The sequence below is a fragment of the Orbicella faveolata genome, unplaced genomic scaffold (genome assembly GCF_042242905.1).
Source record: "Orbicella faveolata isolate gen_17 unplaced genomic scaffold, um_ofav_v1 contig_36, whole genome shotgun sequence".
Classification (NCBI taxonomy): domain Eukaryota; kingdom Metazoa; phylum Cnidaria; class Anthozoa; order Scleractinia; family Merulinidae; genus Orbicella; species Orbicella faveolata.
Genome location: NW_028301565.1, coordinates 5212501 through 5226450, shown reverse-complemented (window position 1 = coordinate 5226450; position 13950 = coordinate 5212501). Strand labels below are relative to the sequence as shown.

The 13950-nt window shown below is 40.2% G+C and overlaps 1 protein-coding gene across 2 annotated transcripts; it reads right to left on the bottom strand.

The window, feature by feature from the left end:
• Window positions 1-290: 290 nt before the first annotated feature.
• Window positions 291-13449, bottom strand: LOC110062781 (uncharacterized). 2 transcript variants are annotated; one of them, XM_089275464.1, is made up of 10 exons: window positions 13295-13449; window positions 10487-10770; window positions 9013-9241; window positions 7099-7297; window positions 5935-6150; window positions 4432-4566; window positions 3543-3640; window positions 3050-3161; window positions 2299-2371; window positions 291-1498 (listed from the first exon to the last, which is right to left on the bottom strand). In XM_089275464.1, the coding sequence occupies exons 2-10, from the start codon at window positions 10766-10768 to the stop codon at window positions 1310-1312; spliced, it is 1533 nt and encodes a 510-aa protein (XP_089131590.1). In that variant the 5' UTR covers window positions 10769-10770; window positions 13295-13449; the 3' UTR covers window positions 291-1309. The 2 variants fall into 2 exon arrangements, with proteins under 2 accessions (XP_089131590.1, XP_089131589.1); XM_089275463.1 differs by lacking the exon at window positions 13295-13449 and adding an exon at window positions 11356-11546.
• Between the last annotated feature and the right edge of the window lie 501 nt (window positions 13450-13950).

Here is a 13950-nt window from a genome sequence, read left to right as displayed (position 1 = left end):
ACCCTTAACCTATTTATGGCCAAAATCTGCGATTTTTGCGACCGTTTTTATGTACTGGCCAAAAATTTGATACCCTATTTATGATCGTTGCGGCTGGCACAGTTGCCCTAAACATAAGTTATGAAGGGCTTTTGTTGATGGTCTTATTGATAATGATGAAAAAGTAGCTTTTTCTAAGAAATATACCCAATTCAAGACTAGAGTGCTAAAACCATACCCTATTTAAGACCAAAATGGCCAAAATCGATACCCTATTTATGACCAAAACGGCTCAAAAAGGAACTAGAACGTGGTGCTTTGACTTAACTTTATTGTACGTATTCAAGCACCGCCATTAAATACCAACTTTGAAAACTTAATGTTTCCAAGAGATGATGTTTCATAATAGCCGTAGAGGATAAATTGGTTGAAATGTTAAATATCTAAGACTATAAAAATGGTACTCAAGTGAAGAAGTAGTTGGAAGGGGGGGGGGTGGTAATGACCGCGTTTCACTCGTAATGTTAACAATATTTATGCGTCATGCAATATGTGATATTCATAAATTTCCGTACTAAATCTTGCCCTTATCATGCGTAAACCCTTCTCTACCGTCTACAAAAATCCCATTAATAAGTTCGTTTGCACCTCTGAGAACTCAGCGCTTGTATATTCTATCCAAATAACGTGGGTACTTGATAGAACCAAGAATCCAAAGACAAGCAAGGAAGCTTGAATTTGCTTTTGTTTGTTGAAATGTTGGATTTTGTGCATATGGGGAACAGGATCAGGTAGACTTATAAGAGATGCAAGGCTGTTCAAACTACTCAAATAATTTCTCTTCTATGCTCTCACACGACCTCAAAAAAGAGCAAGATAAAACGCTGATATATGAGAAGTCTCCCGGAGGGACTCACATAAAAAGAACGGGGTTGCTCGTCGGAAATTTTGAAAAGAATCCCTTACAGGTACCAAGATCCTGTTTTGTAGGCGTGGCTTGAAATTTTGTTCACCCTTAATTCTGAAACAACACAATGTTTCCTGTCATATTTTTTTGGCTCAACACCCTAAAAAGTTCCGCGAAAGCTCCCGCTGTGAACCTTTTTTGGCTAAACACCCTAACAGGTACCAAAACTACTTTTTACCCCCTAAAAGCTAAGACGAGCAACCCAGTCCTTTTCATATGGGAGTCACGCACCCCCCGCCCGGGAAAAGGTGTGAAAATACTGCTACTAACTGTGAATATAAGAAACGTGTGGAAGATCAAGTTTCATCATAATGCTTAGGCTTAAGCTAATGACCGAAGCTTGATCTGCATTACACATTAGACTCAAATTTTCGTCTCATTAGTAATTAGATTAGATTTTTCAGCTTCAACGTGTTCGTCTTTTTCATGTTGGGGATGCAAGTCTTCCATGGTCGGCTCGTTACGCGTTTCTGGCAAGGTCAAGCACAAAAGTGCTGTTACTAGCGATAGGCCGCCCATTATCCCAAACGGCAGGTAACGATTAATGGTCAGCTGCATATAGAAAGGAAACAAGTGAAAAAATAAATAATAACATAAATAAAATATGAAATAAATTAAATTAAATCATTAATTAATTGAATAGTTAAATAATTAAATGATTCGAACAGCTCGAATATAGACTTTTTGAGACTACCCTAAAGACTAATCAGTTAATTGAATAAAGCATAGGGTGGTTTTCAATTGAGTGTTGTAAAATCAAAACCAAAGTTATCACTCTAGCCAATCACAAAGGACAGACAATCCAGTGAAACAATCAAAACTCAAAGTAATTACATGTAGCTCTTGATAAGCCTTGCTAGTTATTTTGGCTCCTTTGCGAAGGAAAAAGGAATTGTTTTAAGAAGAAATTTGGCAAAAAGTATTTGAGAGAATCAAAGTTAAAAACTAAAATATTAAATGAATAAATACTTTAGTGAACCTCCCAATGGAGCTTTTCAGGAACAAATCACAGTATGGTTTCATTTTAACAATCCCCTTTAGCGAAAAGACGTCATTTTCTCTCAGGTCAAAGCGGCAATGCCGAGGTTTGAGAACATCCCGCAAAGACCGAACGTTCGAAGCTGATAAGTTCTTTTTTATTATATGGTTTTTTGCTTTGTTTTTGTAGGCCCGTATTAGGCTCAAACGCATTACGTGAGAATAATGCCCTAGAATTAGCCAATAAGGGCGCGATTTAATTATATCGGCTACAACCACAAGCAAGTAAGCAAACAATAGTGAGTTAAGGACTAGATTTGTACTTTTGACTAGATTAAAGACTTAAATTTTGAAATAATTAAAAAATCGCTTACCAAAAGCGGTGCATACACAGAAATAAACGCACTAATTCGGGCAACCGCAGTCGAAGTCCCCATCGCAACATTTCTGAGTGAAAGAGAGAAATTAATTGACCGAGTGATTGATGGACTGATTAAGTAGCTGACAAGGGGAATGACCGACTGAATGACTGACTGACTAACTGACACCTGACTGACACCTGACTGACTGACTTACTGCATGACTGCCTGCTGGACTTAGTGACCGACTGACTGACTGACTGACTGACTGACTGCTTGACTGACGGATCGGACTACCTTGACTGACTCACTCACTCACTCACTCACTCACTCAATCAATCAATCAATCAATCACTCACTCACTCACTCACCAAGTCAGTCACTCACTCACTCACGCACGCACTGACTAACGGACGGTAGTCGGACAGACGGACCGATCGACCGACCGAGGGTGGAAGGACGGACAGACAGATGATTGATTGATTGATCGTCTTTCACGGGTTAGACTGAAGACACTCAGAGTTTTGTCTAAGATCCGGCGTACGTTTATCCACAAGAACGCGAACTCAAAACACACTGAGAGGCGAGAAGTGGCTGGTCACTCCCGTGTTCACCTTGTCTCGCCCCAACCCTCTCTCGTCTAAAAACCCTCTCCCCGTTGTCTCTTCTGATTTTCGAGAGACATACAGGCTGAAAGGAGTCTGGTCAGAGGTTTATACTGTTGTAATTTTCTCATCACCTAAGTAGTAAAATTATTATACATTACCTTACTGTTGTAGGGAAAAGTTCTGCAGAGTAAATGTATACCACCGCAAAGGCAATATCTCCTCCCAGATTAGCCACGAACATGTACATGAATATTTTTCCAAGCATGTAAGCTGATAAACAGACAAAAGTAAATTATACTCACAGAAATTAATCCTTTGTGAAAAATTGACCGAACAGATTGCTAAAACGTATTGCATAATCCGTTCAGTAAATGAACATTGAGCAGTAGTTTTTTCAGAAGTATCACAAAAGTAAAAAAGTAAAAAAGGCTGCGTCGGCCCAAAGTGTTCCATCTTGAAGAAACATTCATGTTTTCCGTGGAGTTAAACGTCTTGGAGTGTTTCTATTTCTCCTGAGAAGATGCTAGCCATTGGAGCCAGGGACCCGGGTGCACGGATACCCCACACGCAGCAGTTAGTTCTAAGCTCAATTATACATGTAAGATCCACATTCGCCGAACCATGAAACCAGTCCGCTAAATAATTATTTACCTTTGTCATCCTCAGCCTTATCTGACAAAGCAAGGGCCCCAATAGCTCCCACAGCAGCCATGAGAAACGAGATGAGAATCATCATTCTACGACCAATCCTATTAAAATGGAGAAAAAATACAACGTATTAAAAAGTACTTTATATAAATATCAGTTATTCCTGCATCCCTAGCTTAGTCTCTTACTGTTAAATATTTCCTGGCACTTAAAACTCCGCCCGGAAGACTCAAAATCAGGAGCTTGTTGTCATAGTAACGGTCAACAAAAACACAATCTGAACGAAAAACCTTAGTTATCAATGACCGGGTTTAGTATTTAAGGTCTGTGATGTTTTGTTAGAAAACAACTTGAACCTGGTGGAGACGTGGGGGAGAACTGCGGAGAGAGAGGGACAGGAGGTGGATTATGCCACCCAGACAGAGGCTGTCACCGCTGCGAGAGACAGAGTAAGAGGACACGAGTCGATGATGCTATTTTCTCAGAAGGGAGGACTCGAGTCAAATAAGTCAATGCTAAGTCTTACCCTCCGAAAAAACCCCTCTTCTCCCAAGGGAATGGGAAGTACTCCTATGATGGTCTAAACGAGAAGGCTCCGCCTTAAAGGAGTACCGCTTTCATACTCGCGACATTCCATTAACAATATTTCTCCACCTCTCCTCTTCGTAGAGGTTTCATCGGTAAGGCTGTAGGGAGGTATAAAACGAGCGGTGGAAGACGGATAGAAAGAAGAAGAAAGGCAGATGGCTTCCCTTTTTCCCTTTCGTACCGCTCCCCAAGCTCCCAAGTCTTTCTTTTCGGCTACTTTCTTTCCCTAAGAAGGATTGAGACGCAACGGGGTGACACCACATGAATTAAAATAAGACAGAGAGCAGGTGAATTTGCTTCTTACTTCAGTGTCAAGCCTGCCATAATGGGATATGCGGGCACCACTGTCAGGGAAGAAATCACGACATTGACGTAGATGTTCCCACCAAGGAATGGTGCGTGGAACGATGTACCCCAGGAGATTAAAGAGGCAGTGAACCTGTGTGATAATAATAATAACAAAGAAAAAGACACCTTAAGTCTAATATTAACGCGGACACCGTCAAGTGATATCACTTTATGATACATGTATTTATTACGGTATTCAGGTCTTATTTACATCTGATTCATCGTTTTAACTATAACGTTTTCAATCGACATCAGCCAAGCTTTTTGACTTTTCCTCAAATTTCCAAAATCCCTACTCTTTTGGCACCCTAAAGAATTTTTGGTTAATATTTTTCTTGAAAAATGTTTGAGATCAACAGTTGGCGGATCCAAGTTGGCGGTCTTTTTGATGATGTTTGTCATTTTCAGTTCTCAGTAGCAAGACTGCATGTCGACGTGATATTAACTACAACCATGGACAAATTGTGTTGGAAAATGTGAAAAAACATGAAATTATAACCGTAACACCCACAGAATAAGTGTCAGCACCCCATACTCCCCCTGTCAATGTTGAAAAATGGTAAAATACAGACTTGTGTTAAATGAAAGTATTTTGTCAACAATGCACAGGGGTGGGGAGGGGCAAAAATGCTTACAGAATGACGTTTTCCAACCCTTGTGACCAAGGTTGTAGCTTCGGAAATTACAAAGTAATTACGAGTTCTAAATATCATAAGCCTTGTATTACTTTACACACCAGTGCTGAAATACTTACAGCACATGACAATATATTACTAAAGACAGTCATTCTCGTCATTCTTCTGGCCTGCGGCAGGGATCGAGAGCTCTGGCTGGACCCAATTTTCTGAGCGTGCGCAGAGTAATCGTTTCGTATTCTCAGCCAATCAGATTTGCCAGATTTGACGGGAAGTCCGTGAATCGCGGACTTTCGGTGTTGGGCCAGCCCAGAGCTCTCGATCCCTGCCGCAGGCCAGAAGGATCGTGGGCTCTGGGGACGAGAATGTAAAGACAGTACGATATCACTAACTTTGCATTTTCCTACATTACTAACGCCACTTAGCTGCATTGATATGAATTCGTTACAATCCAAACTTGATAATTGATTACATTGCACACGAGGCAGATAAGTGAAATAAGCTAAGTTTAAATTTGGCCCATTTCACCATCAAAGATCTCATTTTGTTATAGTTTCGCCTAATATAATATTCCGTTCCGTATTTGATTAAAATTTAACTTTGAATCCATTGATCTTTAGAATAGCGTGGTTCATTCTGCAAATCCCAAAGATGTATTTAAGTAATAAGAAGTAGACAGGTAAGCAAGGGCCACAATCTTGATATACCAGAACATTTCAAATCATTCCGACTTGGAAAAGGTTCATTGTCACAGGGGCTATAACCTCTTTTGTTTTTGAAGTTAGTGCATAGAGCAGAGTTAAGAAATTTGTATTGACTCTTACCACATAAGCCAGGAAAGAAGCGTCTTATGAGCCATTTTAACTGACGAAAACAAGTCACGAAAATCACCAAGTCTTTCTTTCTTCTCATCATTGGGTAATTTTAGTGTAGCGTCGGGCATCTTTTTGCCATTAACCTTGGCGACCTTGCGCAGCACGTTCATGGCATCGGACACTCGTCCTTTCTTTAGGTACCAGCGGATCGACTCCGGGGTAAAGCTGTGAGAAAATAAGTTATAAATGAACGGGTAATGACGAGGAGAATATGCGCCTTTTAGAATAAGCACTTTTTTTTATTTTTTTAAAAATTAAGTTAGTTAGGTAGTAAGCCAGTTGGTCAGTCAGTCAGTCAGTCAATTCATCCGTTCGTTCGTCCGTTCGTTCGTCCGTTCGTCCGTTCGTCCGTCAGTCAGTCAGTCTGTCGTGGGGCGAAACAAGGAGAACACGGGCCAGTGACCAGCCACTTCTCGCCTCTCAGCGTGTTTTGAGTTCTCGTTCTTGTGGATAAACGCACGTCGGATCTTAGAGAAAATTCTGAGTGCCTTCAGTCTAACCCCCGAAAGACGATCAATCAATCAATCAATCAATCATCTGTCTGTCCGTCCTTCCACCCTCCGTCGGTCGGTCAGTTCATCTGTCCGACTACCCGCTCGTTCCTTTACTCGGCTCTCGGTCCGTCCGTTAGTCATTGCGTTAGTGAGTGAGTCCTTCCGTCCGTCCGTCCGTCCGTTCGTCAGTCCGTCAGTCCTTCATTCCGTCATTCCATCAGTCCATCAGTCCTTCAGTCCTTCAGTCCGTCAGTCCGCCATTCCGTCAGTCCTTCAGTCCGTCAGTTCGTCAGTCCGTCAGCCTGTCTGTCCATCTGTCTGTCAGTCGGTTCCGGTTGGCTAAACAGTCATATGGGAAACGACTCTCCTACCCTTCACGATCATCCTCTCCTGCCGCCGGCTATCAAGGCATCCTATCTATTTAAAGTCACAATGCTAGTCGCTTACGACATAAATCGGAGCTCTCTAAATCTACTTAGGTTCCTGCTAACTCAGCGTTTCTACCCTTTGGATCAGTCTTTTTAGGCTTCAGCTGTAACGCTTCATTACTTTTTCAACTTATACGTCTACAAAGATGTTTGCAATGCTAAACAGTAAAGGGAAACTTCTAGTTACTCACAACCAACAAGCCACAAACAAAATTCCCGGAGCTCCAGAGACCATCGTTAACTGTTTCCAATCTCTGATAAGGTAGGCAAGTCCTGCTAAGCTCATGACGGCCGCCGAAAAACCCAGCCAAATTAGGGCTCCCCCGGTGCTTCTGTGGCGAACTCCAGATAATTCAGTTGCCAAAACGAAAACCGGAATGGTGAAAGCACCTACAGGTTGAACAGAATGGAAAGTGAGTAACTGAAAGCGCGTCGATAAAAGATTTGATGCAGTTTTCTTTAGTTTTCATAGAAAGAATTTAAACCAATTCAATTTCTTTTACGACCACGGGAGCGACGGACGGACGAAGACCAAGGACGATTTGCAAGGTTTGGTGAGAGGTCACGAACGGAACAGTTTAAGTCCATACATTTGCCAGTCTCAATACTGTTACATTATCCAAGAAAAACTTAAATGTTGGCAACTTTCCTGTGAATAATGTACAATTTTCTTTCTATTGCTATGGATCACAGTTTAAGAGCAGCTTGCTGTAGCGGTCACCTATACCTATGCAGGATAGAAAAATTCTATTATCGCAAACTTTGTCGGCAAGAAGATTTTTACTAGCTTATTTCAACTGTGAGGCTGTTTGGATTTTTATTTTCTTGTGGAGACGGCCTTACGTATTTTGCCCCGAAAAGAGCAAAACTCGACCCCAAAATTACACTTTTTAAGAGCACTAACGAGCCAAAATAATTAGCGTGGCTGGAAAAGCTAACCCATAGCACTAAATATAATCATCTTTAGCAGTTATTTAGCGTTGTCAGATCCGCATGTAATATAAACCGGAATTTCAATCAAATTTTCAAAATCATACGCGTCGATGATGTTCCGTCACGTCAAGATTTAGGTCACTAAAATACGTAAGGCCGTCTCCAAAGTTTCTGTCTCCGAATTTTTCTGTCCTTTATAGGTATGGGTCACCGTTAGAGCGAGCTGCTTTTAAGTCCTTTTTGTCATCCATTTCATAAATGGCGCTTTTAAGAGACATAATGACAATCCAACAAAAACAAAGATTCAAGCAAGGCTGTTGACTAAATTATTCCAGAAAAATTCCTCTTCCTCAAGTGAGTGCAGACAATTAAGGTGGCTGAGAACAGAATTTCCATCACGTTTCTGCAGGTCTACTTTGATATATTCATTCTACTACCCTTTTCAGTTGCACTACCGTTATGACATCAACCAAAATCCGAATCACTGTTGAACAAATTGTAGTCATTTTCTTGACATTGCAGGTTACCATAGCAACGGAATAAGCTGATAAAAAATATCCTTAATTTTAGTTTTAACTCGAAAATGAGTCCGGTGACCCCCACATTTGTTTTCGAATTGTGACAAGCAAGTTAAAATTTTATGTAACTTTCTTTCAAGTTTTAGAAAGTTGTAGAAGCTTCTTATTCAAGCGACTTTAATTTGCGAAAACATAAGGTGGCTCTGAATCTGCTCCCGCAGTTTTTCCAAAATTTGCGAAAAGTTGCATTTTAACAGGCTGGTGACAATCTGATAACAAAAGTTTGCAGTCACCAGACTTGCGTTTGAGAAGTAAGCCCATAAATCTAAAATTGATACTGATTTTAACCGCTTATACCTTTGCCATGGGAATTTGTTTGACATCATTACTGTAGCATCAGATAAAAGCGATCGAGAGGAAACATTAATCCATCAAAGAAGACGTGTCGAAAATTGCCTGGAACCTGGTGAGCCACCTTAAGGTGTTAAGTGTCGCTGCGATCCTGTGCGCGACAACTTTTACCTCGCTTTTGTTGCAGCGCTTGGCTCAGACCGTGTCTTAAGCTCGAAGCATTACGTCGGTTCATTACATTACGTTTCGTACTTCATTCAATATCACTGAAACCGCTTTATCAATTCTAAACACAAGACTTACCTTGCATGAATCCGATGATACAACGGAAAACGGCGAACACCCAAAACGCTGGAGCGAAGACCGAAGCAAAGTTAAAAATGGCACAAATGAACCCGCAGACGAACAGCGGATGCTTCCTGCCAAACTTGTCAGATATGGTACTCACGCAGATGCTACCAATAAAAAATCCGAGGAAAATAACAGAGGTTGAGATGAATCCAAATGAGCCACGCTCGCAGACAAGGTCGAACTGTGAAAGATGTAATTCATTAAAACGTTACTGTAGTAACAGTAATGGTAATGGTCAATATTGCGCTAGCCTGCGAGCAGGCAATCATGCGTTGCGGCACGAGTAAAGCGACTTGGTACGAGAAATGAAATTTTCGCCAGCTCGCTTTGCTTGCAGGCTCGTCTCTCGCGGCTTAATCTTTGCTCGTGCCCCAAGAGAACCTGCTCGCAGGCTAACGTTGCGGATAAATTGTACATGTCAGTAAATAATTATTGTAAGTGGCCGAGTAGTTAGAGTGGAATTCATGTGTTCTCAACCTCTGATGTCCAGTCGTCCGACTTAACTGCTATCATTCAGAGATTTCCTCGGAAGTCTTGTCTTTAACATTTTCAACGAGCTGTTTTTGGAACAGCTTGCTCTTCCTTCTCACTTTGCAGGGCTTACAAGATTTCATAAAACGAATAGAAATAGAAAACGACAGGAAAAATAGAGAACGGGAAGAAAATACTAGTGTGACCGAATGTTCCTGATTGGAGCTTGTCTGTCTTCTACAGAAGGGATTCTGCATCATGCTATATTCACTTGCTATATTTGTTCCAACGTTTGTTTACAAGAATCCTCCACCGCGTATCATGGCGATCTATACTGCCCGGTACTACTTTCAGAATTCATGACCTTGATGAAATGGATACGTACCGGAACGAAGATACGTTTTCATGACGTCATTATTTCAAAATCCGCCATCACGGATCTTCCACTCGGTTTTACAAAAACCTTTCAAAATTTTCAACGATTTCGTTTTTCAATCAACGGCAATTTAAACCAATTTTATTTTGGTGACTTTTAGTATTCCTGCCTTCTCTTTCGAGCCAGCCTGTGGAAATCTATTGTTAGTAAACAACAGTGTTAAAATGGCTTTTTTCGCTAAAAACTTTACAATCTAGTTTTTATTATTCTTATTTTAACTGCAACTTTTACTCGTAAATTTTTTATTGTAGATTTGTAAATATTTAGTGGATCTTATTATTGTAATTTCGGAGGGCCACGTGTTTAGCTGTGTTTGTTAGGTTTTATATGCTATTAGTGTCATTCTCGTTAAATAAAGTCTCTACTACTACTACTACTACTACTACTACTACTACTACTACTACTACTGCTGCTGCTGCTGCTGCTGCTGCTACCCTTGCTTAGGGTGGAGTGATTCTGAGGGGTAGTAGATACTTAGATATATTCAAAATATAATTCCTTTTCGCGTCTGTACTTTACCTCGGTGACGACTGACGTGAAATCATTTCCAAATTCCCAATCTTCTCTGGGAATGTCACATCTGAAGGAGTAGTTATCATCTCCTAGTCTTTTGATCTCCGTAAAGGGACATGTGGCGTTATTTTTACATTTCCAGCCAGGCTCTGCTGCAATGAATAACATGACCATCGTAGGCATGCCCCACCACAGCATATAAGCCACATTGGAAAATACGGTAAGCAGGATTTGGTAGCGACCAAAGCCGCCAATGCGCTCCAAGAACTCATCAGTGGTCAGTTCCATTTCTATGAGGAAAATGTTAATAAAGCTAGTTGCTAGCTCGCTAATGCTGTTCATGAGGCCCAATCCGTTATATGTTAGGCAATCGTCAAGGGCACACGAGGAGCCATTAAATCAGAATTCTTGTTAATGTGACCAGGAAGCCATAAACAACAAATAAAACAATTAGCATAATAAATGGGTTGCCATAGAAACATGCTCTCACAATTTGAGTTAATGTCGACTCAAAATTATTCTGATCCAACAGTAAGAGACATCTGTATAATGACATGTGAAAATGTGGCATGCAGTATGTAGTTGTTCGAGGAAGTGGTCGCCTGCTCCGAAGGAAGTGGCACGCATCTCGCTGCCGTGCCAGAGAACTTCCTTATTCTAAATGTGTTCAAACTAAATCTCACGTACAAACTCGACTGTTTTCAATTAAAGTGATATCCAACATATCGATACTTTTGGGTTTATACGGACCATGAGACCTTATAGAAGACTAGAATGACAGAGATAGTTTTGACAGCCTTCGTTCAGAGGTCTTCTACGCCATGATTTCCTTTGCTTCTTAGACAACAAGGAATGAAAAACATGCTATCAGTTACCATTTAGCCAGTTGTCCACAGATTCCTCCAAAAGCGTTTTCTTGTCAGGTAAAATAATGCTATTTCATGGTGTTAGACTGTTGCCTAAACTTGCAATTTCGTAACCAATTTCCACTCGAAATGCGCAGCCTTGTTTCAATTATCTGAATGAATGCGAATTGGGATCAAATGACGAACGAACTTTAAATCACGTACTATCAAGTTCACTGCGCATGTTAATTGCCCATAATGGTGCCAGTGATACTCTATATGGAGAATTGTTTCGTTTTGTTGTCCATCAGTTGTTTGTCTATCTTTTGGGACAGTATCTAGCAAGTATACATGCACTGAATAGCAAACCTCCCTGTTTACCCTACTCAGCAGTCCCTAATGGACCTAATGTTAGCGTGACATTTTTAAACAAATGCCAAAATAGGTTGACAAATAACAATGTCACACGCATTAAATTTTTGTAGAGTTTGTCGACAAGCCAATCTGGTCAGCGGGTGTTCCATACATTTTTTTGCAAGAGTTTGGGAACCAGATCTCAACACAAGTTCGCGTTTTTTTTTTTGGGCAAAATTCCATAATGGGCATCTCCGTTTTTCTCTCATTGATTCAATATTTACTGAAAATGTCATACAAATCACGAATTGTGCTACTCAATTTGATATTTCACGAGGGTCACTTAAAGTTCAACAAGTGTTATCAAATGAAGAGAGCGAGAACCTAATAAGGAATGTGTGCGTTTGTTAAGCTCATTTCAGTCAAAACGAATGAAGCGTTCCGCTTAGTTAAAAGGTGTTCTATTAATCCGATACTCTATTGCTTTGTTTTAACAAACGTAAAGAATGTAAACAGTTCGATCACAGCTATCATTCGAATATTGAATGTAGATTGGATTTCAATTAACATAACAAAGTGTATTTGAAAATAGCTCCTGTCACGCCAGGTAAAAATGGAGACCATGCGTATAAGTGCATACGTTTGGGATTTGTACCACTTGCGATCACAGTCTGTTATTGTGTAGGAACGGAGATGGTAAATCTGTACAATAAATCTTTATACTAACCAGTGCAAATATAACGAGAATTAAATATAACTGACGAAGTTCAAAATAGCAACGTCCGTAGTTTATGTGTTACATAACAGTCAAATCAAAGGATTAGTGACTACTAGTCAACCTAAAAATATAAACGAATTTTAAATTAAAATAATAGAAAACCTAGCAATAGGTTAAAGCTACAAAGGTTTCCAAGGACCCCCGGCCAAATTATAGCCATTTTAGGGGCCTTACACCGTTGAAAAAAAAAAGTTAATATTGTATTGTACATAGCGATGAGCCCAGAAAATGGACGGGAACCGAGATACAAACGTCTAAAGCAAGCAAAGTGTTATTATCCAAATGCTCTTATCTTAAGGTTTAAATGTAATAGTAAAACAGTTTTCCCGATTACAAATCCTTATGTTGTTACGAATCATGCAGTCCCATTGCCTAATTCTTGGTTTAAATCAATCTTCTATTTAATAGGCTTCTATGCAAGGGCTGTTTTCCCCAGCTAAAATAGTAAAAATCTGTAAAATCACAATCTTATTTACTGGCTAACTTTATGAATAGTGACGCCGACGAAAACTTGTTCTACGTCTGGTTAACAGAGTAAAGTTTTACTTTGACTTACGTAACACGCCCCAATTCTGGCGGTCAGATAGAATGGGAGACTTGGAGGAAAACATGTGATAATGGATATAAATATTTGATAACGTCTGTATATACGACTGCACTGAGATTTCTAGCAGTGACTGACGCACTAAAACAGTTCACAGAGTGGAAAGAGACGAGGAGAGGCGAAGGAAAGGCAAATCGTTGGTTTGTTATTATGTCTGATCGTACTCAAACTGGACTACGATCAGGAACACGTTTCTCGAAATAGAAATCAAGTCGAAGCTAAAAAGAGCTCACCTGAAGAAAAATCTCCGTTTTTGACTTGTGGAGTGTAGAGCAAAGCCGAAAGTAAGTGCGCTTTGCAGTGTAGTGGTTGAATTCAGACTAGGCCGGGTTGAGCTAATAATCACGCCTTGTTTTACGCTTGATCGTCCTCATTGTGGTATAAATTATGCGCATATGAAAACAGACAAAATAACTCAACATGCTAACACGTATGTGTTATCCAGAACAAACCAACTCATTTAGATTCAAGATTATGTAAGAGATAACTGCCGAGAAGTGTGGAGGTCTCAGACGATATTCAACCCTAGCTCACTAGGCCCAAGCGTGAGTTCAGTATCTGACTGACTTTTTCGTGATATTAATCCAAGGGATCTTTGTGTAAAACGTGTTAAGAAGACAGAAGAAAGCAAATAAGCATTATTTTATGTTCTAATAAAGTTCCGACCGTCAACGACTGTTGCCATCGTCACGGTATTGAAATGGTTTTTTGAGAATAGCGAGATAAAGCGAAAGGTACCTCTACTGTTATTGTTCGACTGTTCTTAAAACACAGGCAAACGCGCACGCCAGTTTTCTCTTACTGCTCAGATGTATTCTCGTTTTTTATCTTCAATAAATCGACAAAATGATTGTCGGTATGTTATCTTTCCGTGAGTCTTTCATCAGCA

Bases quoted from the DNA above. Each gene is read 5' to 3' on its own strand.
- LOC110062781 (XM_089275464.1), bottom strand. From the start codon at position 10,768: ATGGAACTGACCACTGATGAGTTCTTGGAGCGCATTGGCGGCTTTGGT. The intron at 7,298-9,012 runs GTAAGTCTTGTG...TTCAACCTGTAG, and splicing joins TATCATCGGATTCATGCAAG to GTGCTTTCACCATTCCGGTT. The intron at 3,641-4,431 runs GTAAGAAGCAAA...CCATTTTAATAG, and splicing joins ATGGCAGGCTTGACACTGAA to GATTGGTCGTAGAATGATGA.